At 40.2% G+C, this 15,688-nt stretch overlaps 1 protein-coding gene across 6 annotated transcripts in view; it reads right to left on the bottom strand.

Annotated features, from left to right (window-relative positions):
• The window catches only part of TRA2A (transformer 2 alpha homolog), a 47,220-nt gene that overhangs the window by 15,350 nt on the left and 16,182 nt on the right, over positions 1-15,688 (bottom strand). For 2 of the 6 annotated variants that reach the window (XM_065397752.1, XM_065397753.1), the window contains exons 3-4: positions 11,741-11,912; positions 5,522-5,584 (exon numbers count right to left, since the gene is read on the bottom strand). The exons of 1 other annotated variant lie outside the window; for it this stretch is intronic. In XM_065397752.1, the coding sequence (XP_065253824.1) occupies positions 5,522-5,584; positions 11,741-11,912 (235 nt within the window). The remainder of the gene's footprint in view (positions 1-5,521; positions 5,585-11,740; positions 11,913-15,688) is intronic. 3 more of the 6 variants (XM_065397754.1, XM_065397755.1, XM_065397757.1) reach the window with 2 other exon arrangements.

Below are 15,688 nucleotides of genomic sequence, written 5' to 3'. Positions count from 1 at the left end.
TGGACATCTCAACTATTACTATACCTGTAATCTTCCCCAAAGATTGTGAATATTTCTGTCATTCCCCCCCCCCCAATAGTTTTTTGTCTGTAAATAAAAGGCTCAATTTAGGTTTGTAAGGTGCATATCTGTCCTATCCCTCTAAACAGACCAAGATCACAAGCTCATCTTATCTAGATAGTATAGATGTGTACTATTTTAAAGGGACCTTGGCACTCCAAAACCAGTAGGACCAGAGTTCTGCAGCAAGATGCCAGGATTCTTACATGGTAGACTGGAAATTCGTTGGCACCTTCATTTCAGTTGAATTTTACTAAACCTACTTTTTAAAAATATAACATTGACCCTACAATCAGTACAGTACTTTTTATTACATTTATTTTATGTTGTCTCCACATTTTCATTTTTTGATATGCTGGATATTTTAGTTTTAATACAATGCATTGTAGAAACTGTTTTGAAACTTTTGGCACATTCGGAACTGTCGGAAGCACTTTAGGACTGTAGGATTAATTGCAGTAGCTGAATGTTTCAGCTACAATTAGCAGTGAAAGTTAATAAGGTTGAAATTTATTTAATCATTTTTAGATAGAACAGTGAAGTTAATGGGGCAGTTCACACCTTTCAGAACTATGGTTTCAGATTTTCTAGCCACAAAAAGTGCACTGGTTTACATGCTCTTGATCCCTGGAACTGTGAAGAAAATTACAATTTATTTTTTATTTTTCATTTTGGAGATTAATTCCACAGCCATGGAATAATTCACTGACATTTTCAGTGACCACTAACTTTATGTAAGTCATTGACTTACATAAAAAAAGTGTAATTTCATTCCTTAATTCCCTAAGGGATCTCATATCTCTACAATTGGCATGAACTTCTTATTCATGTCAGTTATTCTAAAAGAAACACTCCTTGTGACAATGTGTGGGCCCTGTGCATTTTGAAATGAGGTTTCCATCCTGTTTAAGGCATAAAGACATTTTAAATTTAAAAATCAAACATCTGTATGATAATTTTGTTCTTGTCATTGTTAGAATTTAAAATTACTAACTGAAATTTTAGTGAGAAAATTCTTTTGTACTTTCAATTGGTTTACTTTATTTAATAATGTCAAATGCACAATCAGTTTTAATTATTTCTTTGTGTAAATCTTATACAATAAAAGTGAAAGTTTAAAAGAAAAATGTGATTGTACATGCTATAAAAATTGACAGGGGATTCCTGGACAGACATGGGTTCCAAAACTACTACTTTAATTGACCAGATCACAAACTGATGGTGTTTCTTTAAGCTTTTCTCATGACTAAACCATTTTCTACCTGGTTTTCACCATTGTTTATAATTTACAAAGCTTAAAGTTTTCTGTGTCTGCGGGTAAGCTCATTTACAATATTATACAGAAATGTTTATAATTAATGTGAGAACTGATACAGATACGGACTTAAAAGCCAGAACGGACCATCGTAATCATCTAATCTGACCTCCTGAACAAAGCAGACCACAGAATCTCACTCACGCACTCCTGTAATAGGCTCATAACCTCTGAGTTACTGAAGTCCTCAGACCTTCATTTAAAGACTTCAAGTTACAGAGAATCAAACATTTACTCTAGTTCAGATCAGCAAGTGACCCATGCCTCACACTGCAGATGAAGGCTAAAAAACCTGTCCCTCTCACCTGGGGGAAAATTCCTTCCCAACCCCAAATATGGCAACTGGTTAGGCCCAGAGGATGTCAGCAAGACCCAACAGCCGGGCACCTGGGAAATTCTCTGTAGTAACACAGAACCCTCCCCAGCTAGCGTCCCATCTCAGACTGCTGGGGATAATTGGTACTAGCAATAGTGGATGGGCCACTGCAGGCTATCATTATACCATCCCCTCCGTCAACTTATTAAGCCGAGTCTTGAAAAAAGTTAGGTTTTTTGCCCACTACTACTCCCCTTGGAAGGCTGTTCCAGAACTTCACTCCTCTGATGATTAGAAACCTTTGTCTAATTTCAAACCTAAGCCTATTTATGGCCAGTTTATATCCATTTGTTCCTGTGACAACAATGGCCCTTAAAGACCTCCTCTCCTTCCCTGGTATTTATCCCTCTGATGTATTTACAGAGAGCAATCATAGCTCCCCTCAGCCTTCGTTTTGTTAGGTTAAACAAGCCAAGCTCCATAGGTCTCATCTAGCAAGGCAGGTTCTCCACTTCTCTCCTCATACTAGTCGCCCTTCTCTGCACCTGGTTCCAGTTTGAATTCATCTTAAACATGGGAGTCCAAAACTGTACACTGTAACCAGATGAGGTCTCACCAGTACTTTGCACAATGGTAATTCCATAGCTCTACTGGAAATGTTTCATCTGATGCAGCCTAGGATTGCATTAGCCTTTTTCATGGCCACATCACACTGATCACAGGATGATTGAGCTGCCAATCAATATACCCAGGTTTGTCTTCTCCTCAGTCGCTTCCAATGGTAAATCCTCAGCTTACAGCAAAAATTCTTGTAATTAGTCCCTGAAGTGCATGATCTTGCACTTTGCAATATTAAATTTCATTCCATTTCTATTACTTCAGTTTTCAAGGACATCCAAATCTTTTTGTATGTCCTCCTCAGTATTGACAATGTCCCCACTGAGTCATTCAGTTTTTATTAGTGCTCACTTTTTGTATCAAGGTCATTAACAAAAATGGTAAATAAGCTTGGTCCCAAAACCAATCCCTGAGGAACTCCACTATAACCTCCCTCCAGCCTGCCAGTTCACCTTTCAACATGTCCTGTTGTAGTTTCCCCTTTATTTAACCAGTTCCTTACCCATCTTTTGATTCTCATATTAATCCCCATTTTCTTCAATTTAACTAATAATTTCCCACATAGAACTGTATCAAATGCTTTACTGAAATCCAGGTAGATTAGATCACTACATGCCGTCATATAATGGCAGACAGCTTAAAAGTGTCAAGTTTTTAAAGTGCTTTAATAAGATGGGTGAATTGAAGTGCCTTACATTAAATGAGGATATTGATATAATAGGCATCACAGAAACTTGGTGGAATAAGGATAATCAATGGGACACAGTAATACCAGGGTACAAAATATATTGGAAGGACAGAACAGGTCGTGCCAGCGGGGGAATGGCACTATGTGTGAAAGAAAGCGTAGAATCAAATGAAATAAAAATCTTAACTGAACCAAACAGTACCATAGAATCTCTATGGATAGTAATTCCATGCTCGAATAATAAGAGTATAGCAGCAGGGATATATTACTGACCACCTGATCAGGATGGTGATAGTGACTGTGAAATGCTCAGGGAGATTAAGAGGCTATTAAAATAAAAAACTCAATAACGGGGGATTTCAACTATCCCCATATTGACTGGGTACATGTCACCTCAGAACGGGATGCAGAGATAAAGTTTCTTGACACCTTAAATCAGGGGTGGGCAAACTTTTTGGCCCGAGGGCCACATCTGGGTATGGAAATTGTACCATGGGCCATGAATGCTCACGAAATTGGGGACTGGGATGCGGGAAGGGGTGAGGGCTCTGGGGTGGGGCCAGAAATGAGGAGTTCAGGGTGCAGGAAGGGATTCTGGGCTGAGACAGAGGGTTGGGGTGCAGGCTCTGGCTGGGGGTGCAGGAGGGTGCTCCGGGCTGGGACCAAGGGGTTTGGATGGCGGGTAGGGGATCAGGGCTGGGACAGGGGTGCGGGGGGAGGGACAGGGGGTTGGGGCGCGGGAGGGGTCGGGGTGCAGGCTCTGGGCGGCACTTACCTCAAGCAGCTCCTGGAAGCAGCAGCATGAACCCCTCTGCCTCCTAAGCAGAGGCGCGACCAGACGGCTCCGCGCGCTGCCCCGTCCGCAGCTGCCAATGGCTGCGGTTGCTGGCCAATGGGACTTGTGGGGGCAGCACTTGGGGCGGGGGCAGCGTGCAGAGCACCCTGGCTGCCCCTTCATGTAGGAGCTGGAGATGGGACATACTGCTGCTTCTGGGAGCCGCACAGAGCCATAGCAAGCGTGGAGTGGGGCAAGCCACGGACCCCACTTCCTGGCAGGAGCTTGAGGGCCTGATTAAAACATCTGAAGGGCAGTAGTTTGCCAATCCCTGCCTTAAATGACTGCTTCTCGGAGCAGCTAGTCCTGGAACCCACAAGAGGAGAGACAATTCTTGATTTAGTCTTAAGTGGAGCACAGGGTCAGGTCCAAGAGGTGAATATAGCTGGACCGCTTGGTAATAGTGACCATTAACATAATTAAATTTAACATCCCTGGGGCAGAGAAAACACCATAGCAGCCCAACACTGTAGCATTTAATTTCAAAAAGGGGGACTACACAAAAATGAGGTTAGTTAAACAGAAATTATAAGGTACAGCACCAAAAGTAAAATCCCTGCAAGCTGCATGCAAACTTTTTAAAGACACCATAATAGAGGCTCAACTTAAATGTATACCCTAAACTAAAAAACCTTGTAAGAGAACCAAAAAAGAGCCACCGTAGCTAAACAATAAAGTAAAAGAAGCAGTGAGAGGCAAAAAGTGGAAGTTAAATCCTAGTGAGGAAAATAGAAAGGAGCATAAACTCTAGCAAATGAAATGTCAAAATATAATTAGGAAGGCCAAAAAAGAATTTGAAGAACAGCTAGCCAAAGACTCAAAAAGTAATAGCAAAGTAATTTTTTAAGTACATCAGAAGCAGGAAGCCTGCTAAACAACCAGTGGGGCCACTGAACTATCGAGATGATAAAGGAGCACTCAAGGAGGATAAGGCCATTGTGGAGAAACTAAATGAATTCTTTGCATCGGTCTTCACGGCTGAGGATGTGAGGGAGATTCCCAAACCTGAACCATTCTTTTTAGGTGACAAATCTGAGGAACTGTCCCAGATTGAGCTGTCATTAGAGGAGGTTTTGGAACAAATTGATAAACTAAACAGTATTAAGTTACCAGGACCAGATGGTATTCACCCAAAAATTCTGAAAGAAGTCAAATGTGAAATTGCAGGACTACTAACCGTTGTCTGTAACTGGTTAAAAGATAGGGAACAAAGGGTAGGAATAAATGGTCAGTTTTCAGAATGAAGAGCAGTAAATAGTGGTGTCCCCCAGGGGTCAATACGGGCCCAGTCCTATTTAACATATTAAATAATCTGGAAAAAGGGGTAAACAGTGAGGTGGCAAAATTTGCAGATTATACAAAACTACTCAAGATAGTTAAGTTCCAGACAGACTGTGAAGAGCTACAAAAGGATCTCTCAAAACTGGGTGACTGGGCAACAAAATGGCAGATGAAATTCAATGTTGATAAATGAGAAGTAATGCACATTGGAAAACATAATCCCAACTATACATATAAAATAATGGGGTCTAAATTAGCTGTTACCACTCAAGAAAGAGATCTTGGGAGTCAATGTGGATAGTTCTCTGAAAACATCCACTCAATGTGCAGCGGCAGTCAAAAAAGCAAACAGAATTTTGGGAATCATTAAGAAAGGGATAGATAAAAAGATAGAAAATATCATATTGCCTCTATATAAATCCTTTGTATGCCCACATCTTGAATATTGCGTGCAGGGTGTGGTCGCCCAATCTAAAAAAAAAGAAAATATATTGGAATTGGAAAAGATTCAGAAAAGGGCAACAAAAATGATTAGAGGTATGGAACCGCTGCCGTATGAGGCGAGATTAATAAGACTGGGACTTTTCAGCTTGGAAAAGAGACCACTAAGGGGGAATATGACAGAAGTCTATAAAATCATGACTGGTGTGGAGAAAGTAAAAAGGAAGTGTTATTTACTCCTCATAACACACGAACTAGGCCTCACCAAATGAAAATAATAGGCAGCAGGTTTAAAACAAACAAAAGGAAGTATTTCTTCACACAATGCACAGTCAACCTGTGGAACTCTTTGCCAGAGGATGTTGTGAAGGCCAAGACTAACAGGGTTCAAAAAAGAACTAGATAAGTTCATGGAGGACAGGTCCATCAATGGCTATTAGCTGGGATGGGTTCCCTAGCCTCTGTTTGCCAGAAGCTGGGAATGGGCGACAAGTGATGGATCACTTGATGATTACCTGTTCTGTTCATTCCCTCTGGGGCACCTGGCATTGGCCACTGTCGGAAGACAGGATACTGGGATAGATGGACCTTTGGTCTGACCCAGTATGGCCGTTCTTATGTTCTTTCTGTTTAGAAAAACTGGTTATCTTCTCAAAGAAAGAGATCAGGTTGGTCTGGCCTCACCTACCATTTGTAAAACTACACCTCTACCCCAATATAACGCTGTCCTCGGGAGCCAAAAAATCTTACCGCGTTATAGGTGAAACCGCGTTATATCGAACTTGCTTTGATCCATCAAAGCACGCAGCCCCGCCCCCCTGGAGCGCTGCTTTACCGTGTTATATCCGAATTCGTGTTATATTGGATCTCGCGTTATATCGAGGTAGAGGGGTATGTTGTTTTTTTATCCCAATTACCATTTACCTCTATGTCTTTAATTGCTCTCTTTCAAAATTTGTTTGAAGACCTTGCATATATTTGAGGTCAAACTAACAGGCCTGTAGTTGCCCAAGTTACTCTGCCCCTCCCCCTTTCTTAAATATAGGCACTCTGTCTGTAATTGTCCAGTCACATGGTGTGACAGCCGAGCTTATGGATTCATTAAAAATCCTTGCTATTGGATAACAATTTCATGAGCCAGTTCCTGTAATATTCTTGGATGGAGATTAGCCAGGCCCCTCGATTTGATCTCATTAAACTGTTTTGAGTTTGGCCTCCCTCTACGATGTGGCAGTTTCTACTTCCATATCCTCATTCCCATCAGCAACCATATCCCTGCCCCCAAGCACCTCATTATCCTTATTAAAAACTGAGGCAAAGTATTTGTTTAGGTGTTAGGCCATACTTAATATTATTTTAATCTCCACCCTGTCCTCAGTGTTTAGCAGTCCCACTTCCTTCCTTGTTTTCTTTTTGTTTATAGGGCTAAAGAACCTTTTACTATTGATTTTAATTACCTTTGTAAGGCCCAGTTCTGCTTGACTTTTGGCACTTCTCACTTTATCACTATGCTTTCTGACCTACATTGTTGGATCAAATTGTTCATTCTCTCAAATATACAAATAAATGCAAAACAAGTCTATTCAAAGTATTTAAAACGGGAGATTATATGATGAAATATTTAGACCTATTTGTAAAGTTAAACGGAAGAAAAAACGTGTAAAAATGCACAATGCCATGCACTATTACAGGAGTAACTGGTGGTAATCTCTATATTTAGGTTTCTTTATGTTTTCCATCATATCAGATTCTTGTAACTCTTTTTCCAGAAGTTCTAACACCTACACTGTTCGCAGCAGGCTTTTGCAATTTGGCAACTAGAAAGCCCTTGGGTAGAGAAGTGCCTTTAATCCCATGAAATTCCTTTCAGATTTAGCAGAGTTATAAACAGTTAAAATAATTTCCCTTCTTTCATTAGCATTCCTCAGGAAAATTCTGTCTGCATGCCAAAATATTAACAGAACACAGACATTCTAATGAACCAGGCTGCCACAGCACACAATGTATTAGGAACACCTGGGCCCTTCCAGAGCAACTCCAGTAGTGCTGTTTAGGGAAGGAGCTAGACCAGACCCCCTAATTCTCCAACCACATCACATGGGTAGAGCCCTGCAAATCTGCGGATATCCACAGATCATGTTTGCGGATTGGACATGGATACAAACATATGACTCTGAAGCCATGATCTAGGTCAATCTCTATCTGCCTGCCCTTGCGGGCATCATATGGGGCAGAAGCTCCCTCAGCTCAGGGGGCAGTTGGGAAGGGAGTGGAGACAATCAAGCCAGGATCCCCCACCTACCCCACTGATTCTGCACATGGCACCTGCAGCCCATTCCTGCTCTGGGATAACTGTCTCCTGCTGCTGCCGGTTAATATGGTCAGTTCTCAAGTGGTAGAAATTTTGCTGCACTGCTGAGGGTTGAGGTCTCAAACTTTCTTGATTATCCATGACGGTGATTGTTACAGCCGTACAACCTGCTTTATATTTTTCCCTTTAACAGATTTAGGGAAGTGCAATACAAAAAACTGCTTCAAAAGAAAATTGTTTAGGATTACGAAATCAAGAATGCAGAAGTTAAGAATGTCCAGATTTACAGTTGCCTGTGCAATCTTAATTCTGCCACTTTGTGCACATGCATTTTGACAATCTTTAATCAAATCCTTCCCCCCCTCCCAAGACACCTACCTCATTTAGTCCACAGATTGTATGCACAAGGGGGGGAAATTTAGGTTGCATGGGCAACTGTGAATCTGACATTCCCCAACTTTCAAGTTCTTTGCTTTGTAACCTAAATAACTAAGTGTAGATTTTTTAAAATGTAATTTCCTTGGGTGTTTGTTAACATACTTTTAAACCTTAAATAACCTTTTTAATGCATTTTTGTATGCATTCTACGCATATATACACTACTCGTAAGTGTGAGTGCCTAAAAAATTACCACTACAGTAAAACATACTCATGTTGTACACATGTTCTAGGCTGGATTTTATACCTAAAATATTGTATTGTGCAAACTAATAAATGAAATGGGCATATCGCCATATGCGAAATGCTTTCCTCACTTGCACCTTTTAAAATATTTTAAGGTAGCGAGGGGTCAATAGGCACTTTTGATATGGAGAAATGTACTGACTTATGTCTGAAGTTAGCTACCATGGTTACATAAACTAATGTATTTCCCAAGTCGAGCAATTTAGACTGCTTATTGCTAACTCCAACGCTAATGTAAAGAACACATAATCAGGCAAACTGAAGGCAAATGAAATCAGGATCATCAATTTGGATCATCCTGATCATTTCTACCAAATTGGTGGTGATCAGAATCAGAGCCACTGAATTCAGTTTCTTCAGGACACAACAGATCAGAGAAAAAAGGTGTAACTTAGATGAACTTCCTAAAGGATCAGGAGTACGTGAGTTGTCCAACCCCCTTTTTCTTTATAGTAAGTGGATAGCTGGGTAGCGTTGGTATTCTTAGTAGTCACAAATAGATTTGGAGGAAAAGCTCGTTTCAGCTTTCATTCCCCCAGCAGTAAAGACTTAAATCATCCATTTTAATTGGATTGAGCCTGCTGGGTTGGTAAGTCATCTCGTGCAATATCAAACAGCATATTGCCCAGCCCATCAGGATCATAGGTTCTTGTTCTTGGTGTCATCAATCTTGTGGGACTCTCTCTGTCTTGAAGGAGGGTCAAAATCCTATTGGCAAGCTTGGCACAGAATAGATCAGGCATACTCCGGCCCCATGTTTCATTTGGATCTTGCTTCTGCTGCCATAGCTACAGAAGTGCTGAAGTAAGAGTACCTGAGTCACTAAAGTAACTGTCAACTGGAGCGGAGAGACAGAGGACTACTGATAGCAGGGGCTCTGCTGTGGGCTAAAAGCCTATACAGGAGATAGAGCTACTTGCAACAATATAAGGAGCAGCACCTCAGATTTCAACTGGCAGGTTCCTTCCAGAAACTAAAGTCAGTCAGACAGGTACTGAGGACTCTTGATCATGGATCAAAGTGATACACCAAAATGTATGATAAAAAAATAAACCTTATCCAATTCACATTTACGCCAATGCTTGATATTCCCTAGACATTTTTGAGTATTTTGCCTTTTTGTTATTTCCTTTGATCCAGAATGGCTTCACTACTTTATTCAATGTTTCAGTCTAGTTTTGCCATGCTCAATCTGGGTAATTTGAACAAGGATGCCAACTCCTCCTTTGGAAGATTATTGCATCAATTACACCATTTAAGCATTTCCCCCCCTGAAGTTCAGCCTAAGTTTTACCTGGCTCCATTTCATTCCATAATTTCCAGTTATTCCTCCCCATATCATTAAGCAATTTCCTCTTTATCCTTGACACCCTTAATTATTTGTGTTTGTTACAGCATGCCTTTAGTAGTTTTTTTTAAGCTTAATACATATTTCTTCTAGCTTTTCTTCATGGGCAAGTCCCTCTATACCTACTGCTATCTGTACTGCCCTTCTGTAAATCTCCTATTTGCACATAGTATCCCAAAGACAGCTCAACCATTGCTATTACCTTTCTAATGTGTGACACAGAGAGCTAGGTATAACAATAACTATTCCATGTATCACATTGCGAACATATGTAATAGGTTACAATCCCCGATACAGGAGGGATTCATTTAATATTGCCTCCCATCACCATAGTATGTGAGAAACCTTTCACGTAAAACCAACGGGAATGGTGAAATCCCTACTGGTTTTTATGGCATCTCTGGCACTTGTCCATGTATAGAAAAAATTCTACTTGGGCATTTTGTTTTCAATTTTTTAGATTTTATAAATTACCTTTTTGGAAACTCTAGGGATTTTATCTGGGTTGAAGGGGGGAGGGGGAATCAGTGTTGTGAGTGTCTTTCTTATGGTGGAAAGACCTTTTTGAAGAGGAATGATTTGCAACGTCTTTCCTAAATTGGCAGCAGAATTTACTCTTGCCTCTCCCTTCAACCCTCATTTAAGAAGATAACTAACATATTTCCTAAATTTCATTATTAATTCCAGCCAATTTTTCTAAGTTATATAAACACATATTCTCAATATTTTATGTGTATACAACTCCATTTGGCATTGTCATCTGCAAATTTAATTAATTCTTCCATAGATCATTGATAAAATATGCTAAAATCAATTCCTACACTGACATTTCAAGAAGTCCTGCTAACCAGTTAATTCAGACAAGATGTTAAAGTCAAACAAGATGCAGAATTACTCCTTAGTTACATCCTGTCATCTTTTAATCCTTTTAATTTTGTATTTGCCCAATACAGTGAAATTTCATTAGATAAAAATTAATCTGAGGCATATTCAAGTATGTCAGAGAAGTCTAGATATCTTTCCTAGGAAATAATGTCTAAGGGTTTAAGCAGAGAACCAGGAGTCCATGATCCTATCCTACCAATGTAATGTCTAATCTTAGGTAAATAATTTTAATCCGTCTATTATTCCCCCTTGCGCGTCTTTAAAATAGGGGTTTGGTTTGTTTGTAAAGTGCTTTGAGATACTTAGATATTGCCTTTCATAAGTATACATGATCAACTAATGTTTACACTGTAGCTAAATTAAAGTGTAGTTTATTTTAAAAAACTTATGTTTATTCTTCAAAAATCCATGCCACTTTTATTCATTAGATGCCAACAGATTTGTTCCCCCTTACATGCTATCATGTTGCAGATGAGACTTTGGGGCAAGGCTAGATTCTTTACTCCTCTGGCTGGAACCATTATATAGGCAGATTCCTGCATTATGTTCCCACGTCCCATCCAGCCAAAGCACTTAGCAGAACTGATTAACTCCATATGCACCAAGACGTGAGCCCACAAAGCACCTCCTTCACCAAGAAGGCACAAGAAATGCATCTTAAGCATAGCCCTTCTTTAGTTATTAGATATGAATAGTCATAAGTGCCCTGAACACAGTACACTGCAAGCTATGCATGGATTACCAATCCAGGAATCTCTTACTCCTTCAGTCAGTCTTAGAGGCAGACATCTCCTGGAGTTTCTCTTGCCTTATTCATCCACATACATAAAGAAAACACAGTAAACTCATAAGCACTTTAAAAAAAACTAGCCTCCCTTATGATAGAAATGTCCACAGGGAGCTATACCTTACATCATTTATTTATTTAAAATACTCAGCCTTGATTAATACCACATACTCTGCTGCCAGTGTGCCTTCTTCGGTTAGACATTGGAGAATGACTGCGGCTCCTTCGGCGACGATATTCGGGTGTGTACGATCTGCTTCGAGATCGTCTCCTATGGGAATGAGAATGAGAATGGGACCTGGAGCGAGTGTAACGTCTGTGAGAATGTCTTCTTGATCTGGACCTTCAATGAAGAAAAAAGTTTTCAGGTGTATATACATATATGAAATACATGCAATAAATTAAATTTAAAAAATTACTTGTCCCTAAAGGAGATTTCACAAATTCACTATCACCACACACACAAATAACATTTAAAATATTGTTTTAATTCTACTTCTTAATGTACCTATAGATTGACAATTGCAGATTTGTAGTAGTTTAAAATTGCACTGAGACTGATCAGTAATGTGATACAAACTCACACAGCAAGTACACTTTTGACATGTGAACTAGAATATATTTTAAATTAGAAAAGAGATTTCTAAGCTTACACACACAGCATGTTAATATAAAATGACATCTATAACATGCAGTGATATGGAAGCTCAATATACTATGTTTTAAGAAACAGTCTTGCATCAGCAAGGAGATGGACAGATCTAGCAGGGCTTTTCTGTCCAACTTCTATGATTGAGGTAAGCCTAGGCTCAACAGTAATCCAAAAATAAGGCCAGAAGGACCATGATAGTTTCAGGTAGGTAGGTTGTTCTTCACATCATTCACACATATCCAGCTGTTCTCAGTAAGATGGTACAAAACTGTTCCAAGTTGTGTGGTTTCACACACAAGTATCAGTCACAGGTAGGGTACAACCCTCATGGCCTAACAGTCCAAGAAAAACATACTGCAACAGCCAAAGAATGCCTGACAGTTTGCACGGTTCAATTTATGGTCTTTTGGCATTCATATCATTCATGCTCCTTATGAAACCTATGCTCTAACACCTCACAACTACCTGCAAGTCAGAGGACCTGAAAAGTTTTGGTAAACCACAGAAATTATTGTCTGACAGTAATTATGAAGAAACCAGTTTGGTATGATTTGAAGTCATTGATCTCAATTACGTAAGTTTAGAGATCATCCTCAGAAATGGCCTTTACAAAAACGTCACTGTCATTTAAAGTTTGGTCGTATTCAGGCTTCTACAGATTTGACCGTTTAGTGACTGCAATCGATAGCAACCTTTTCATATTCAATCATTCTCGTAACATAGCCACAAAGCTCCTAAGAGCTTCCAGCTCAAGTTTCCTACCTTTGTCATCACTCTGAATGGCCTCCATGGCTGCTTTTCCTAGATTCTAGCTGTGGACACTTCCCTGATGGTTAAATATCATTTTGCATTCCAATTGTGAGTACCACCAGTCAGCCCCAGGATATGTCTATACTACATGTGTAAGTGCAATTGCAGTGCAGGCAGTTATACCCACACTAGCTTTAATAGTGAGGATGTGGCGGGAGGAGAAGCTACCACAGTACAAGCCCACCTGGGACTACGGCTACTGCAAGCTATGCATGGGTAAAACAGTCAAGAAATGTATACACTACTCTTCCAGTCATTCCAACCCTTCTAGACTGAAGTTAGCATAAGTATGGCTACCCAAATTACGATGTCACATTTATTTGTGGTTCAGACATATTCCTATACTCTTTACACTCCAGATTTCCTTCCAAATAGCTTTCTCCAAAGCCCGTAAGTCCCAGTTTGCCTTCATGCAGAGCAATAAAAACTGCCTGCCAGCCTAGCAACAAGTGCTAGGTAAAGCATGAATTACAGCTCCACCAAAAAAGGATGAGAAACTTTAATAAATGGTATAACATCCTATGTAATTTAATTTTATCCATTCTGTTTGAAACAGTCAGCAACTACACTCATGAACCATTATCCCTTGCTCATTTAGCCCTAAGATACTTTTGGTATGTTTTTTCTCTGGTTCATCAGGGTATTTTTTTGATGCTTGTAGCTCCTGTAAGCTACATGCATCCCTGCATTCAGTAGAAAAAAAATAAGGGCAAAATAAGCAAATATTTTAAAAAAACCCAACTAATGTTTACGTAATATCTTGTAGGGCAAATACATTACTTAACAAACCTTACTGACTTTGCAGGAAAGAGTGTCAAAGGATAGAAGGGTCACATTCAGTAAACTAGTGTTTCGAACATACCCAAGTTGTCAAAGTCTTCATCTAAACAGTCTTCATCCCTTCCAACAAGTAAACCAATCCGTTTTGTGAAGCTCATACTTTTGTAGATCTATTTTGCTAATATGAGGAGAACCTTCTAGTCAGCAATTAGAACCAATTTTCTTTGGAACCCAGCATTTTCAGGGAAGTGGCATGAGCATTAACTCTGAACAACTATTCTACTTTATCTATGTAATACGGGAACAAACACTGAAAGTTCAAGTTAACATTACTATTATTTGTACTACAATAGCACTTTGAGGCTTCAACTGAGATTAGAGCCCCCCCACATACACACTTTTAGATGGCATTCATATACAAGACCCTCCCCCTCCCCAAAATGTAAATAGATAAGACAGACCAAAAGAAGCAGTCCCATTTTATATATTAGGAACAGAGGCATACAGACATTATTGACCTGCCCAAGGTCATACCAGAAACCTGCAGCAGCGCTAGGAATAAAACTCAAATCTCCTGAAACTTAACCATTACACTATTTTTCTGTTCAAACTGTAGTAATGAATCATAACCCTTCTTAAACTGCCAAATCATGTACAGACCAGAACATCTCCCCCCCACTCCAAAAAAAGAGCTAAGTAAAAATCCAAGTAAGTGCAAAAGTACAAAATAATCATAATGAAATTAACAAAATACCTCTTATTTGTATAGAGGTAGTGCTTAGAGCCACGAATCAGGAATGATGCCCCCTTGTTCTAAGTGCTTTACAAAAGTATAGCAAGACTACGCCTTTGCTCTGAAGAGCTTACAATAAATAAAGATAAAAAATTGATGAATAGGAAAACACCATATATATATACCCCAAGCTGGGCCCTCAGACGAACTAGTACAGCTCAGAGCGCTCCACAACTTTTCAGTCAGTTTTATGTAGTTGTCCAAAACCTGGAGTTTCACCAGGACACTCTCTTTGTATCTATTGTAATGAGTAATCTTTGTAATGTTCTCTAGCGTGCTTTAAGAGACAGTTACTCACCCTTACAAAAACTGAGGTTCTTCGAGATGTTTGTCCCTGTGGATGCTCCACTTCAGGTGAATCTGTGCCCCTGCACTTGTAATAGGAGATTTTTAGTAGCAGTGCCTGGTTGGGTCGCACACGCGCTGTCCCCGTCTCGTGCCGCCTCTGGTGGTTACATAGCGCTGTGTGACCAACCGCCCCCTCCTCGGTTCCTTCTCTACTCCAGTCTCTAGTGTGAAAACTCTGAAGTAGGGGGAGAAGGAAATGTAGTGGAGCACCCACAGGGACAAGCATCTTGAAGGACCTCAGTTACTGCACAGGGCGAGTAACCTCCTCCTCCTCTTCTTCTTCAAAGACTATCCCTGTGGATGCTCCACTTTAGGTGACTGTAGAGCAGTGCCCCTTGGTGGAAGGGAGGAGCTTTGGAGTTGCAGTCATAGAGCGTCTGATGAGTGCAGCTCTGTGACATAGTGCTGGGTGAACGTATGGACTGATGCCCAGGTTGCTAGCTTTGCAGATGTCCATAACAGGCACATTGTTGAGGAAGGCTACTGATGTGAAGAATGCTCTGTTGGAGTGTGTATGGGTCCCAGTGGGGGTTGTAGCTATTGATGGCAATAAAAGTCAATGCAGTTGGAGATCCATTTCCACAGCCTTTGTTTGGATATGGCGTCTCCTGCAGATCATTCCGTGATGGAAAGAAACTTTAGTAACTTCCTGAAAGACTCTGTCCTTTCAATGTAAAAAGCTAGCGCCCTTCGGACACCCAGGATATAAAGTGTTTGTTCCCATAAGGTTTTGGGA

The sequence above is a fragment of the Emys orbicularis genome, chromosome 2 (genome assembly GCF_028017835.1).
Source record: "Emys orbicularis isolate rEmyOrb1 chromosome 2, rEmyOrb1.hap1, whole genome shotgun sequence".
Taxonomy (NCBI): Eukaryota; Metazoa; Chordata; order Testudines; family Emydidae; genus Emys; species Emys orbicularis.
This window is presented reverse-complemented; position numbering and strand designations above follow the sequence as displayed.